The 14,998-nt window shown below is 43.4% G+C and overlaps 3 protein-coding genes across 9 annotated transcripts; 1 reads left to right on the top strand and 2 right to left on the bottom strand.

Annotated features, from left to right (window-relative positions):
- Positions 1-112: 112 nt before the first annotated feature.
- LOC122626283 lies at positions 113-1,371 on the bottom strand. The gene is made up of 2 exons (XM_043806479.1): positions 993-1,371; positions 113-935 (listed from the first exon to the last, which is right to left on the bottom strand). The coding sequence occupies exons 1-2, from the start codon at positions 1,278-1,280 to the stop codon at positions 174-176; spliced, it is 1,050 nt and encodes a 349-aa protein (XP_043662414.1). The 5' UTR covers positions 1,281-1,371; the 3' UTR covers positions 113-173.
- A 4,814-nt stretch (positions 1,372-6,185) lies between these two features.
- On the bottom strand, positions 6,186-8,532 carry LOC122618815 (serine/threonine-protein kinase RIO3). The gene is made up of 3 exons (XM_043795400.1): positions 8,264-8,532; positions 7,512-8,205; positions 6,186-7,460 (listed from the first exon to the last, which is right to left on the bottom strand). Exons 2-3 carry the CDS (start codon positions 8,202-8,204, stop codon positions 6,342-6,344), a joined length of 1,812 nt encoding a protein of 603 aa, XP_043651335.1. The 5' UTR covers position 8,205; positions 8,264-8,532; the 3' UTR covers positions 6,186-6,341.
- A 234-nt stretch (positions 8,533-8,766) lies between these two features.
- Positions 8,767-14,517, top strand: LOC122611877 (chorion transcription factor Cf2). Of its 7 annotated transcripts, none has more exons than XM_043785246.1 (4): positions 8,767-8,955; positions 9,381-10,637; positions 11,376-11,554; positions 12,675-14,517. In XM_043785246.1, exons 2-4 carry the CDS (start codon positions 9,475-9,477, stop codon positions 12,848-12,850), a joined length of 1,518 nt encoding a protein of 505 aa, XP_043641181.1. In that variant the 5' UTR covers positions 8,767-8,955; positions 9,381-9,474; the 3' UTR covers positions 12,851-14,517. The 7 variants fall into 7 exon arrangements, with proteins under 7 accessions (XP_043641181.1, XP_043641187.1, XP_043641180.1 ...); XM_043785252.1 differs by having other exon boundaries at positions 8,767-8,979; positions 9,502-10,637; XM_043785245.1 differs by having other exon boundaries at positions 8,767-8,979.
- Positions 14,518-14,998: the final 481 nt, after the last annotated feature.

Genomic DNA, 14,998 nt, shown 5'->3' with positions numbered 1-14,998 from the left:
TCACTCTGTAAACATATGAAATTCCATAGAACGTATGTGGATTAAGTGCATCCGTTTAAGGACTCAAAACCCTTTAGAGAACCCAAAATCGAAAACTGAATGTGCATGTTAATTTACGGAGCTTAAACGTGGAATCTATATCTAAGAAATAAACAGGTTGTGAAAGTTCCGTATCAAATGGAGAAGCGAGTCCAGCGCTCCACGAGACTGGGTCGCGGCGAGGCCCTGTACCGCTCGTCGAAGATGGGGCAGAACTTCTCCGGGAAGCGCTGCTGCAGGCACCGGATGACGGTGCCCGTGAGATAGAACCGTGGTGGCCAGCGGCACTCGCACGGCGGTATGCAGGTGGAGCACTGCGCCTGCATGGCGTTCCACTTGCTCATGGTGGTCTCCAGCATCGGCGGCAGACAGTCCAGTCGCCACGGCAGCCGGAGATCCCTTGAGGTCCAGTCGCAGTCGCACGGCGGTATGCAGGTCATGCACATCATATCCTCGGGTTCCAGGTCCAGTGGCGATTCCGCCGGAGGCTTGGCCACCGCCTCGCACTTGTACATCTTGAAGCGCGGCACCAATCCGATGAGTTCCGTGTACTTGTGCTCCTGCTCGCGGCGCAGCCACAGGTATAGCTGATCCCAGTGGTCCAGGTTGCGGGCCCGCTCCCGTAGGATCTGCATCCGCCGGTACAGATCACTCCGGCGCACCTCGTCGTAGTTCAATCCGGTCTGCGTGTGGAAGAGCATGTACAGCTCATTGGGCTTCTCGTCCGGCAGCGTGATGCTGGTTGAGAACTTGGTCAGTTCGAAGTGGAAGAGCATGCGGATGCCATAGGCTATGTGCCGGATGTGTTCGAAGTCCTTGATGTTCATCGCACTCAGAGCGGAGGCGTCCAGGAGCAGCAGCTTTCGACCTGTGATCATGTTCACCCGAAATGTGTTCTAAAATGAGCATGGTAATCTTATGAAACTGGATAGGAATCGCTTTGAATTACCCACCATATACTGAGGATAACCGTGGCCATTGATCCACCGCCTGATGTCCATGTCATCCCACTCGAAGATCGAAGGCAACGGCAGCTTGTCCACCACAATGATGCACAGCTCTACAAGGGAGTCGGGTGTGGTCCTAAACTGTATGGGTACATCGTCCTTATCGTACTTGGGACAGCCCTTGAGGAACTCATTCCGTTGGAACTTGGTGGATGCCATATCCGAACGAATCTTGGCCTTTTTCCTCTTCTGGTGGAGGAACTTGGTGTCCGCTATGCCATATAGATAGGGCATCTTGCATAAATTTAGCTCACAATCCCAGAGTCTTGTACTAGATTGCTTAAAAAATATTATATGTTACAACGAAAAACGTGCGAGAAATGGAGTGATAGCTGCTGCAAAGCTTTTGAGATCTTTACTATGTCATACTTAAGATCTACTTTCCGTAGTATTTGCCGATTCCGGGGTTCTCGAGTTGCCAACGCCGCTTTTGCAGGGCTTCGTATTTCATTTTGCCAGCACGTTTCGTTCCGTAAACAAGTCATCGAAATCTGGAGAAATCTGGACACGGCCAGACCAGGTAGATATCCACATGGGTACCCATAGCATCAATCCGCCGGCCAAAAACATCTGTCCCTCAATCAGCACATGCCAAACGTGAGTTATGACCCAGGTAGATGGTAATAGATCGATTGTATGGGATTGCATGGGATTGGGCTGTACTGGGATTGGGTTGTTCCGACTCGTAACGGTGTTCGGTTCCTCCATTCTGGCCATGTGGTAATGTTGGTTGTCAAAACATGGTCAAGGGTAAACGCCTCCAGTTCGGATACCTGACAGCGAATATGTTTGCGGTTTATTAATGAATACCGCGAATATACATATGTACATATGTATATACATGTGTGAATATACGAGTATATATATGCATATAGAAATCGTTTGGATCGCTGATTCATCGCCGTTTTCGTTGCGATCGTCTCACGTGACGGACATTTCGGAGGTGGTTTTAATGGAAACACGTTTTTGGCCATTTTGGTCATTTGGTGTATTGTAATGGCCGTTCGTGCGGCAATTAAGCAAAAGCCCAATAAACCTTACCTTCATTAGCATGTGCCTGCCAATTTTTATTATTATTTTTGCAACAGTTTTTCGCCTTAAATTGTGTTGACAATTCGAAAGGTTTTTTCTTGTTTTGCGCACATCAATTAGGTCTGTTTGCGCATGTTTTTAACACCAAGTTTCGTTTTCTATTTTAAACATTCTGAGACTTGTTTCGGTTCCCTAGAATTTAATGAATTTGGCGTCCGGATGGGCGAGGGCGTAGTTGGCGACGGAGTGGGCGTGGCAGTGTGCCTGGTTTATAATTTACTGGGATCGAAGTGTCGTCCCAGGGGGAAGATATGGTAATTATACCTCAATTGCTCTGGTAGCCATTTAATGGATCCATGCTCACACGTACAGTGAGCACTCTATGAAGGTTTACGACTCATTTAAGTAGAACATTCTTATTAATTTATGTGCACCGATTTAAGGTTGCGTATCACATACCTAGAAGTATGCAACGTTTTTTCCCATTTGTTAATTTGCATTTCCCTAACTTGTTTTTCATTTTTTGTTTTTTATTTTATTATTTATTAAGTGAAGAATCAGGACACTTGTTTTTCATAGAATTCAAACAAAATATACTATTTTAGCTAGCGAATATTATAGTTTATTCAAAATGCGGGAGTGCATTAAACAGAGTTTAAACAACAATGTAACTTACAAATTAAGATTTACGACTGCAAATCTGTAAGTAAACATAGGTCATTAAATAAATCTCCGGTTTTACTAGCATTTATTTAAGGAAAATGACAAATCATTTGTATGTTTTTTGACACACATTTTGTACCTCCTTGTCTACTGTACTTGGGGGCACTGAACTGGCATCTTAGGCCACAGAAGATTTCACTTTCGTTAAAGTCTGCGATTATTTAGCAAGGAGGAGGGGTTAAAGGGGGGCGTGTGGATGCGCCAACATGAAAAATGAAAATGATATGACCATGTAAGGACGGCTACTGCCAACTGCGAGCGAGCCACGACAATGGAATTGTGGCAACAATAAATTAAGGTCCTATTTTTGTAGCTAACTTGAATTACATACCCGCGTTCCACGCCAGCAACTAGTTAACTAGTTAACAAGTTAGACCTAAAATAGAAGACGCCGCTGTCCAAGTGCCCAACTGTCCAAGTGCCCAAGTGTCCAAGTCGAGCAGCGGAAGAGCCGAGGAGGCGACACACTTGGCTTGACCAACTTGCAACTGTGCACTGGGAAAAATCTCCGAGTAAGTGCAGTAGTTACTTTGTTTACTTTATATTTTAAAGCATGGCAAATCAGTATTTTGGAATTGTGATGTACGGATTCTTCACTTAATAAATATTAATTAAAAAAAAAAAGCATTTTGGAGGTTTCATATATGTATGTATTTAAATATAAATACTAAATATTATCATCTTATGCCGTTTCCTTTCTAGAAGTCTATTAAGTTGTTGATTTTTGATAGCAATAAAGTCCGATTGCGGAGTGCAAATACACAAAACGCTAATTTGACGAAAATATTATTTTCTAGAATCGAGTGTATAAAATATAATAAGGCTTAAATTGGTTTAATTAAACATTACGTTGATTCTTTAAGAACAGAATATATATTCTTTATAAAAATTGCTTACATAGCTTAACTCGCTTACATATTGATTTCTTTGAGTGTAGCTCCAGCATGAAAATTAATAATGCAAATAAATTGTTAACTTTAAACGCGCAAATTCCAGTCTGCGCACATCCCGTGTGTGCGACAGTGTGTGTGTGCTGGTGGGGAGTGATGAAAGGGGAGGGGGGAGTCTGCGCCCACTTGAGGTCAGTTCGATCACGATCGCGTCGGCAGAGGCAGCGACTGCGACTGCGACTGCGGCTGGTGGAGCAGAGGCCCCAAGATCACGACGAGCCTCCTTCGAAGTTTTCGGTCTCTGCCTCTTCCTCTTCGCACTGTCAAGTGGCGCGTGTGTGTGAGTGAATGGCTACACCTGAAGAAAATGCTACCAGCAACATACGGCTCACATGTTGATCTCAGATCTCAAAACATTTTCTATTTTCCATTGGATTTTTTCGGGTATTTCTAATACAAATTAAAATTTTTAAATTAAAATATTTGAATTCATGGTTCTCAACATACATTGTTTTCTCTGTGATCCTAATTAATTTCTTGCCTAGGTCAGCCCACTTTTTCACCCGGGGAGCGTGGACTGGACACTGATGTTTGGAATCCGAGCTGGAGCGCCTGATTACATGCCCGGCACATTTTAATTGATGATCCAAACGCAATGTCTGAGTTTATAGCCTTGTTTGGTATTTTTCGCTTTCCTTCGTTGGCCATTTTTTGCACACTTCTTTCTGCCTGTCTTTATGATTATTGCTTTGGCTTGTTATTCGTGCTTTTTTTCGTTGCCCCACAATGAAAGCTGGTTTTCAAGTGCTCCTTCAATTTCGAAATTCCCCGAAATTCGTATAATTTCTTAGAAATCAGGGTACGAGATAACTTGAGAGATCATTGGTGACTCATAGAGATAAATTATTATCCAAATTCTTAAAAAGATTAATCTATCTTAACAAACAACTTCTTTTTTCTTACATTTTGTAATTATTTTGCATTAAATAACAGCTCAAAGTTGAAAGGCTTCTATAGGAACTATGAAACATATATTAAAATTCTTATTAATTAAGATTTATTTTAAAATCCCTTCAAGTTCACAACATTTTCACAGTGTTGTTTATTTTTTGATTTTAAATGCGAATGACACATTTATTTCGCCACATGATTTCGTTTTATTGGGGATAGGAACATACACTTGTACGTATATTTTACACGGTTCTGTGTTGGCCGCTCCAACTTGTGTTTTGGTGCGTCTATTTTCAATCTCCATCCCCACGCCACTTGGCTCCCCTTCGTATCCCCCTTTCGACGCTTTGCCTCACCGTCACACGAAGTCGGGCCCCCCATTGGCGTCTATGTGTGGGGCTCCCACTTACATATAGCCACGGATACATATGTATACTATGCATATATGTAGCCGTAGCCGTAGCCGCAGGCACACGTATCACAATTTCAAGAGACGCTAATAGAAGGCGATTTTGTACAGATCTGCTGTTGCCAACGTCAAGTGGACTGCGCTCAATCGGCAATCAAAAATAAATAATATTTTCCACTTGCAAGCGCCGCAAATAAACAACAAATAATAGATGGATGCACTGCAGCGTGTGCTGATGATCGAAAGAAAGTTCCATTTTGATTGACGGCTGCACAACAACAGCGAATGCGAATCAATTGAAATTGAACTCAAATTGCAGATGCTGTGACGGAAACGGAAATATGTACGCATTAAACGGTTTTTGCTTTGAAAGGCCAATTGCAGCCCTGTGTTTAGATCCTCAAACTTTTTCAAAACGAGTGCAAAGAAATGAAAATATACAAAGAAATGGGCCACAGAAATCTAAAACGGATTGCAAAAATCCGTTGATACTGCGTTTAAGTATTATGCTAGCTATTATTTCATCAAAACTGAGACTATTCAGCGAAATATATATTGTTTTTCAAGTTCCCAAATGATAAGGAAGGGAAAACCAAAATAGACTTTGCATCTCACGCTATACCGAACCCTACAGAAATCGCAATATACATATGTATATAGACTGGCACGCACGGAACTGCTCTCAACTGGATTCTGACGTCACAATTGAACTGCAATATTTTGCAAAGTCCAATTTCGCAAACGCATCCAGACTATTCTCGTACAGATAGATGTACTAGCTCCGAGCAATCGACAGTCCAGAGTCGTGTGCACTGGGTATGGCATTTCTATACGTAATCGTCTGATCGAATCCCCGATTGAACCGACAAATCTCCCAATTAATGGGGAAAACTGCGCACCAAATGAGTTCAATTGTCGGGTTAGCTGATTCGGAAGATGGGCGTGTGGCCATTAAAGCCTGACATTTGCATTAATCTTAATTGATTAATAACGATTCAAGATCAAAGCCATTGGGAGAAATATCCGTAACAACATGAGTGCAACAAATGCAAATTGAACCACACTACATAGAGTTGAAGGTTACACATAAAATAATAAATAAATTCTAAAAAATACAAGGCAATGTTTCTTCCGTAGGCGGAAATCAAAACTATTTATTCTTTTTTCGAGGGATCTTTTATAGTCAAGTTGCTTGACTACAAGCATCATTTGTTTTGCTATGGAATCTCTGTGGCCAAACTGTTAATATCAATTAAAAACTAAACTAAATGAGTCTACACTTTAGAAGTTTCAATGGTTGGCAGTTTTGTTAACTTTTTCCTTGTCGTCACTATCGTTCTCGTTATCATCGGTCTCCTGATCCTGATCCGTATCGGTTTTGTTATCGTTTTTATCCTGCTCTTCCTGCAGAGCCTTTTGGGCCGCGCGATCTTGCTGAGATTTTTCCCAGGCCAGCTCAAAGGGATACTCCAAAGGTTTCAGTTCATCGGGGCACTCCTCCTGGTTTGGAGCAGTGGCTTGGCTGATGGAAGCGCCACGCGTGTGAATCTGCTCCAGCTGAGCGGCAGTGTGGACCTCTGAGTTGAGACCCGTAATAAACTCGAACAGCTGCTCCTTGGTGTAAATGTTGGGCAGGCCGCGTCGTTCAAAGAAGTTAACAATGTTGCCGCAATCCCTCATCAGGAACTCCAAGGCACTGGGATGCTTCGGTTCGACACTCTGGGCCACATCAATAAACCAGCACTTACCCTCGTACCAGAGTATGTTATATTCGCTCATATCGGCATGCACCAGCTTGGCCTCATTGTACAACTTGTGCATTGCGGCCACAATCTCTTCATAGGCGCAGCTCAGCTCCGCGTCGCTCAGGCGGGCATCCTTTAACTTTGGCGCAGCGTTGTGATGGTCACCGATGAACCGCATTACCAGCACGTGCTTTTTCAGCACAACCACATCTGGAACGTTTAGACCGATGGCTTGCATCCTCATCAGATTATGCATCTCCTTCTCCGCCCACATGTTGATGATCACCCGGTGGTTTTGCTTGCTAAAGCGATCCTTGAACCGGTAGTCATCCTTGATGTATCTATCACGCTGCTTGAACTCGTTGAGCGTGGTTTTGAAGATTTTGATGGCACACTCCCGGGGCAAAAGTTCCGGCGGAACTAGCACACCACTCTGGTGACCATGCTCGTTGCTGCCTGTATAATTCGCATCGGAGTTGGCGTGCAAGATGACCGCCTCCTTGCCTGTGGATATGATGCCGTTGATCTGCTCCAGTATTTGGTTGTTGATTAGCTTGTACAGAAGCAAACGTGTGCCCGCATCCAATCCCATCTCTGCGGTAGCCACTTTTTCATGTTTGTCCGAGCGACCTCGTCGAGAATGGGCTCTTAATTGGTTGAACACCTAAAAGATACGTTTAGGTCTTGGTATTTCTTAAAACTCGCGACTTCTAACCTTGTTCGAGAGCTTCATGTCAAAACCGGCAGCATCGCCGGTGGGAAACTCCGGTGGAAAGGACATCACCCGCTGAGCATTACGCACGGCACAGAGCTGTGGATCGTGCTTTGTTATCATCTCGCCCTCCTTGTTAACTTTAAAGCCGCATCGTGGTATAGAGTCAAGCTGCCGTTCGTTAGCCTCAAACCGATCCCAGTCGTGCTTCAGTTGCTCCAATTCATCCTCCTCGTAGTCATCTTCGGCAGTGTCATGTAAAAACTCGGCATCGCCATCGCGTAGGAACTTATTGAGGGTAACAGTGACCTTGGACTGCTTGTTCTGCTGCCGCTCGATGCGACGCAATTCCTCATTGTACTCGTGATCGAACTGGGACTGCAATAGCTGGGCTATAACCGCATCGCTATCTTCCGGCAGCTGAATGTCCTCCGGTAGGTGTCCTTCGTCGTTGAGAAGCGCAGAGTAATCCTCCCATTCCTCCGCATCGCTTTGGTTCCTTAACGAACTAGGAGCTGGTGGGGATGAGGCCTCGGCCCCCCAAACGGGTGGTATTTGCTGGTTAGGTTTTTTTAGACTCTCCGTGTGGCGCTGCAGCTCCTTGTCGTGCAACTTGTGGGCATATTGCTCCGACATTATATCCGCCAGATTCACCTGCTGCGCTGGCTCGCTGCTCTTAACCCATGGTGACGACATTCTGCATAATTGAAAGAGAGTCAATATACATGGAAATTTGGTGCTGTGGATCGACAAACCTATTGGCACTCAGCTTGACGAGATCAAGTTCTATATCGGTGGTAATTGTGGCAGTATGCAGAGCCTCTGTCCAAATCCTGACCAGCGGCGGATTGCAGGTGGACTTTGATGTGTCCGCGGTGGAGGACAATTGAGATTTGTGGCGCTTTAGATGCCCAATTTAAGGGGGAGCCAATTGCACCCTTGTTGCAATATTAATTATATTGTATTTCACCAAACAATGCTTTTTCCAATTGTTGTGAAATGATCAACCTATGAAAATATCGAACTATCGCAGAACAATAGTTCCGATAGCTTTAAATATTACGTCCCAAAATATCGAAAGCTTTGTTTCCTTTTTTGTAAAGTTAAACTAAATAATTATCATACTATAATTTACATACCTAAAAAAGGTGATATTTGACAAATTTAATGAAAAGTCAGCCAAAACATCGTTAGCAAAAGCGTTGCCATATCGCCAGTTCTAGGGCGACGTTGCCAAACGAAGTTTCGATGCCTGTAATCGATACTTTTTGTTGTAGTTGTACATTTTTCGCCAAAAATAATAATAAAAGTGAAAAATTTTTTTTGTTAATATACGTTTATTTGTTGTACAAAGGAGAAAATGTTATTAAACTGATTGGCCGCCCCAGCATTTTCGTGACCCCCGCTCCAAAAACAACAAAATAGAACGGCCGCCAGCAACAACAAGGTGCAGTAAATATTCAGTGCGCTGGTAAGAAAGATGGAAACAAAACGAGAGACCGAAAAAGCAATCAAAATAGAATTCCGAATTTAGAATATGACAGACTGAAAAAAATTTTCAATTCGAACGCATTGCCGCTGCTGCTGCCTGCCTCCTCTTCTTCTTCTTCTTCTTCTTCTCCTCCTCATTCTTCCTCTTCTTCGCCAGCCAGCCAGCCGCTGTGGGGGGACATTGGGGGTCAAATGCAGAAGATCGGGTCTGAAGATTTCGTGAATTTGTGATTTCCGAATTCTTTCCTGCTAATTTGCGACTGCCAGACTCAAAGAACACACATCAATCCGCACACACACACACCGACACACACACATCTGTCTTGCATATGTACATCCGCTTGTGGCCGCCTGTAATTATGATTTTTATTACTCCTGCAGCGCCTATCGCCTTCTTTAACCGCCAATTGCTCCTGCTCCTGCCCACTAACCAAGTCAAAAAGAAGCGATTACTCCAAGCGCCAGCGGAAGTGAAATGATAAAGTCCACAACGAATCCACAGGAACAGCGTCTGCCACGCCCCGAGGATCAGTCGCCAGCGCCGCCGCCGCCCCCCTCCTCAGCCACCTCCACCGCCGCCCCAGCCACGCCCACGCACCAAGTGGCCTCCGTGATAGCCAACATGGACACCCTGAAGACCGCCTTTCTGCCCAATCTCAGCATGGACCCCAATGTGCACGTGTCGCCGCACTATTGTCCCATGTGCCACCAGCAGTTCGAGCGGCCGCAGCACGTCGCGGATCACATGCAGCTGTGCCACGGGATCACGCTGAACGCGCAGGGAGCCATCGCCACGCTGGACGGTGGCCATCCGCAGGCACAGCAGCACCCCAAGCTCAGCCACCCCTGCTTCAATTGTGATGAAAAGTTTGGAAACGCCGTCGATCTGGACGAACACCATCGACTGGCCCATCAGACGTCCGCCTTCCTGGCCCGCTGCCTCATATGCAGCATCTATGGCATCCACTCGGCCACGCAGCAGCCCAACGAGTACAAATGCACGCAGTGCGGCTCCATTTGCACCACCGCCATGCTGGCCGCCGGACAGCAGGGCTTCATGGAACAGCAGGAGGCGGCGGTGACGCCCGACGACCAGCTGCCGACGATGGCGCCCCGTGATATGAGACTGACGCCCGAGGAGCAGCACCACCAGCAGCAACTGCAGGCGGAGCACCACCATCAGCAACAGCACCAACAACAGCAGCAGCAGCAGCAGGAACTGCTGGAGCAGCAGCAGCGTGAAATGCAGGAGCAGGCGCAACAACAGCAGGTGCACCATCACCAGCAGGATCAGGATCTCGCCGGCGACCAGGTGGCGCTGAAGGTGCCACCGCTCACCGTCAAGCTAAACAAGAACGCCAACGGTGGCGCCATTGTGGCCCATCCGCAGGTCATTATCAAGGAGGAGCCACTCAGCCTGAGCGATAGTGGTGATGTGGTCAACTCTGTGCCCGTCTATGCCATACAAGCCAATCCCGGTGTACCCGCTCCTGCCAGCTCGGGTGTGCTAGTCGGCACGCAAACGGTGCCCGCCGATCTGGCGCACAAGATCCGGCACAAATGCCCGGATTGTCCAAAGACCTTCAAGACGCCCGGCACGCTGGCCATGCACCGCAAGATACACACAGGCGAAGCAGAGTAAATCCATTTTATATGCATCTTACTGACTGGGTATTCCGGCAATGATAGCTAATGACAGCCACCTTAAACGCTATAGTCGTGTAACTGGCATTTGATGATTTTATAGATATTTTAATGATAGTAGCGTCAATTTACTTAAAGCAACAAATTGCATAACTAACGATGGAAGTGATGAGACATTGTCGTACAAAGAACTTCAAAAATATTGGTGGACATACTATAGGCCCCAGCTTAATCTCAGCAAGATTGAGTGTCTGCATCTAGGGAAACGTTCAATTACATTGTCTTAAGATAAGAGTGGTTCCTAGCTCATTGCCGGAGTACCCGTTATTCATTCCAAGGCATTGCCCGCTCCAGCTCAAAGGGAACCACGTTCTGTTTTGTGGGACTCCCTGTGCGTTGTGGGGCGGCGTGATCGCCGAGCTAACCCCAATAATCTTACCACTTGTATATATATTATTTTTGATTTCCTTCGGGCCAGCTGGGCGCATGGGCGCGCCCTCGAAGCTCTGGGACGAGGCCCATGCGTTCGTGTGTCGTTTGTTTTGCAACTTATTTTTAAATCGAGTGTTACTAATAATATAATTTAAATTTCTTTCTTTTCTCCCGCGCCCACTCTCTCTCTCTCTCTCTCTGTATCTTTCTCTTCTCCGTTTCTGCGCGTTATTTTGTGAATATGAATATGAATAATTCTTAACTCTCGAATCTCCACTCTCCGAACCGCAACTCCGACAGCGCCACGCCCAAAGAACGCCCCTACACGTGCTCCTACTGCGGCAAGTCCTTCACTCAATCGAATACACTAAAACAGCACACTCGCATACATACAGGTGAGAAACCATTTAGATGTGGCTATTGTGGCAGGGCGTTCACTGTTAAGGATTACCTGAACAAACATTTAACGACTCACACGGGTGAGAAGCAATATTTTTCAAATCAATTCAGTCAGTCAATCAGCTCTCAATCAACTCAACCAATCAATCGACTATTCAACCAATCAATCGATCAGTAAATTGTCACCTCAGCGTGATGAGAAAAAAAAGCAATACTCAAAAAAGAGAAACCTCTGTATGCAAGTCCATTCCCATTTGCCATACACAAAACTCGCTCAATCTCTATCAATCAATCTCAATCAATCAGTACCAATATCAATCTCTCACCTCTGCCAGTCTCCCTGCCGAAGCTCAATCACCAGACTCGAGCCGCCGCAGCGCCTGCGCAGAAAAGCACGCCGAAAAAGGCGGCAAAAATTGCCAAACCCAATGGTCAAGATCAGGATCTGGCTAGGATGTCACTTGCTGAAGTGTATTCTCTTGAAATTGCAGTCTAAATAATCCGAAACCTTGAATATAGTAATTAAAAACGACAACCGTAGTGAGAAATCGAGTTGATTAATGTGAAATCAATATGCCATTTAATAATTAATATGATGTTCCGATTACGTGTGCTTCTATAATAAGATTTTCATCTTGATTGCTTCGCAAAAGTTTAATTTAGATTATTATCAATCGTCAAGTTTGAGATGCTAGTTAAGCAACTATTTGATTTCCAGCAAGTGACAATCGGGACCTTGAATTTTTGCCATCTTCGATTAGCGACCAATAACGAATCGTATGAGTCACAGTTTACATACCCTCACAGAACGAGAAAATCAAAACCACAACTACTTTTGAGCAAGCTTTCTGTGAGGGTAGCAATGCAAAATGATAATCCAAATCCGTATCGCCCGCCGCCTCATCTCATTACGTAATAATATGTCTCGAATGCATTTTAACAACACCAACCAAATATATATACACATTTAATATATAATCTATATATAGTTTGATTACGTGCAAAACCCTATTTTGATATGCATACATATCTACTGTACCCACCCACACATCCACCACACAGTCAACCAATCAATCAATCAATCAAACAATCAAACCTTTGGTACTGCACGCACCAAGCAAACTGGCTGAGAGTGCTAGCAACATGTGCTAACCGAGTATCCCAACTTTCTCCGTTTCGCCAATCGTGGCTGTTTTGCAGGAGAGAAGCCCTTTCACTGCGGGTACTGCGAGAAGTCCTTCAGCGTGAAGGACTATCTGACCAAGCACATACGGACGCACACCGGCGAGAAGCCGTACACCTGTCCGTACTGTGACAAGCGGTTCACGCAGCGCAGCGCCCTCACTGTGCACACGACCAAGCTGCATCCGCTCTAGGGAAGGCCGGGCGGTGGCCGCCAGATACCCGTTCCTGCCCCAGCCGCTCCTCCTCCTCCTTCTCCTGGTGCGCCGCCGCCGCCGTTGTCCGCCGACTCGGATACAGATCCCAAGAAGCCATCTGCAGCGGCTGCGGCATCGGCTTAGGACGCTGGGAGCTGCAGCGGAATTGAGCGGGATGAGCAACCCAAAATGAAAGACCATTTCAAAGACGAGACACACACTCATGTACACGGGTGTTGAATGCAGCGGATGCAACGCAACCAACGACTGGCAAATCTCTTCACAGTGCTGCTAGATTAAATTACTAAATTAGATACTTTCATTTCGGTTAACACAGAAGCAGAAACAGAGTTGTACTAAATTAGCATACAGTTCGTAGAATGTTTAAGTTATTGCAATCGATTTTTGATTCTTATTATTATTATTATTTGGTTATGTAGATGTTTTGCAATTTTATTTTTATACACCTATGTATATCGTATATTATATTTTGTTATTCTATGAGATTTTATATGGTGACTCCATAGCGCACACTCACTTATGCGCGACGCTATAGCCGTACACCCAAAACAACACACTACACACCGTACACACATCTATTATTTATAAAGAGAGAGAAAATATTTTTACTCATATACTTTGTGGCAATATTATTTTTACTACTTCCTGAAATTGTTTGTAAATGTTACTGAAAGCAGCAAAAACAAAGAAAGGTAAACTCATGTCTACGCGCAAAACTTAAATTATTTTTATAAATTATACATCTACTTTATTCGAACTCAAAACAACACAAAATTATTTATTCTACATAAAAAAACGTTTTCAAAATTTCGACTCGTAGAGGAAATGGCGAAGGACCAATACGAAATTTAGTCATTTCTCAATAATTTGCACACGAGCAGGATCTCGTTTGTTTTGGCTTTAAAAATTTATTTACTTTTAATTAACTAAATGATCTAATCATTTTAGCTTGTTTTTATTGATGAATGTTAACCATTGTTTATTTTTTAAATTATTTAAGTTGAAAGCGCTGCTTTTGTTTGTTAAACTAAACTAAACTAAAAAACAGTGAGATTGTATAAAACTATAAAAAGAAAAAAACGAAAAACATAACTAAGAAATTAATTTTACAAAATTTGCATTTTTTAACGCAAGACAAAAAGTATTTAAGGCAAATCGAAATGAGAAATCTACGCTAAACGCAACACAGCTTTATGCGCCAAACTAGAAGATTAAACAAATTTAACATAACGATCTACATAATTGATACTTTTGATAAAAAAGAAAGCTTAAACTTGTTTTTGTAATATATATAAATATGGATTCATCATTTTTACAACTACTTAAACGTGTTTTTTAAACAAGCAAATGATTACTTGCAAGAGTTGTACGTACTAAACCAACTAAAACTTAAACTAAAACTGTAGCAAAACCAAAACCATGTACATTTTTATAACATAGTGTTATATAATTATAAAGTATGCAAATATATAAACCTGTATCTAATATTAATGCATAATACACTCAAACAAATTGTCTACCTAATGGCACATAGCACAGCAACAAACGATGCGCAGCGCATGTAAAACCAAAATAAATTTTAAGTACTAAACTATTGTAATTCTTTAAGTTTTAAATAAACCGAGATGAGTTGACGATCAAAAGCAAACAGCTAACTCCAGAAAAAACGCGCCTAACTAACCGCAACACTGACAAAAACGAAAAACAAACAATTAACTCAGCTGTAAGTGATTACCAATGAATGAATCATGTTGAATGCGATACGTACTAAATAGCGACTAACTATTAGTATTAGATCTTAGCCACGAATCCAAAAACGAAGCCAGACAACAGACACACAGAAACACGAACATAAGCAAGTGAGTAATTAGAAATTAAATTGTAAAATTTATTATTATTAAATATATAAATAGATATTACGAATATAAATGTATGTACTTGCAATCTAAATTTACGTGACAAAATCTAGCAAATATTCGAGCAATATTTCAATTAAAAAAATACGAAAAGGAATTATATATACAAAATAAAGTCCAACCATGTAGAAAGATTATATATACAAACCGCACAGGGTCTTTTGAAATATATATCCTATTTAGTTGGATGAGTACCCCCTTTTTAGGT

The sequence above is a fragment of the Drosophila teissieri genome, chromosome 2L, assembly GCF_016746235.2.
Source record: "Drosophila teissieri strain GT53w chromosome 2L, Prin_Dtei_1.1, whole genome shotgun sequence".
In the NCBI taxonomy this organism is placed as follows: Eukaryota; Metazoa; Arthropoda; class Insecta; order Diptera; family Drosophilidae; genus Drosophila; species Drosophila teissieri.
This window is presented reverse-complemented; position numbering and strand designations above follow the sequence as displayed.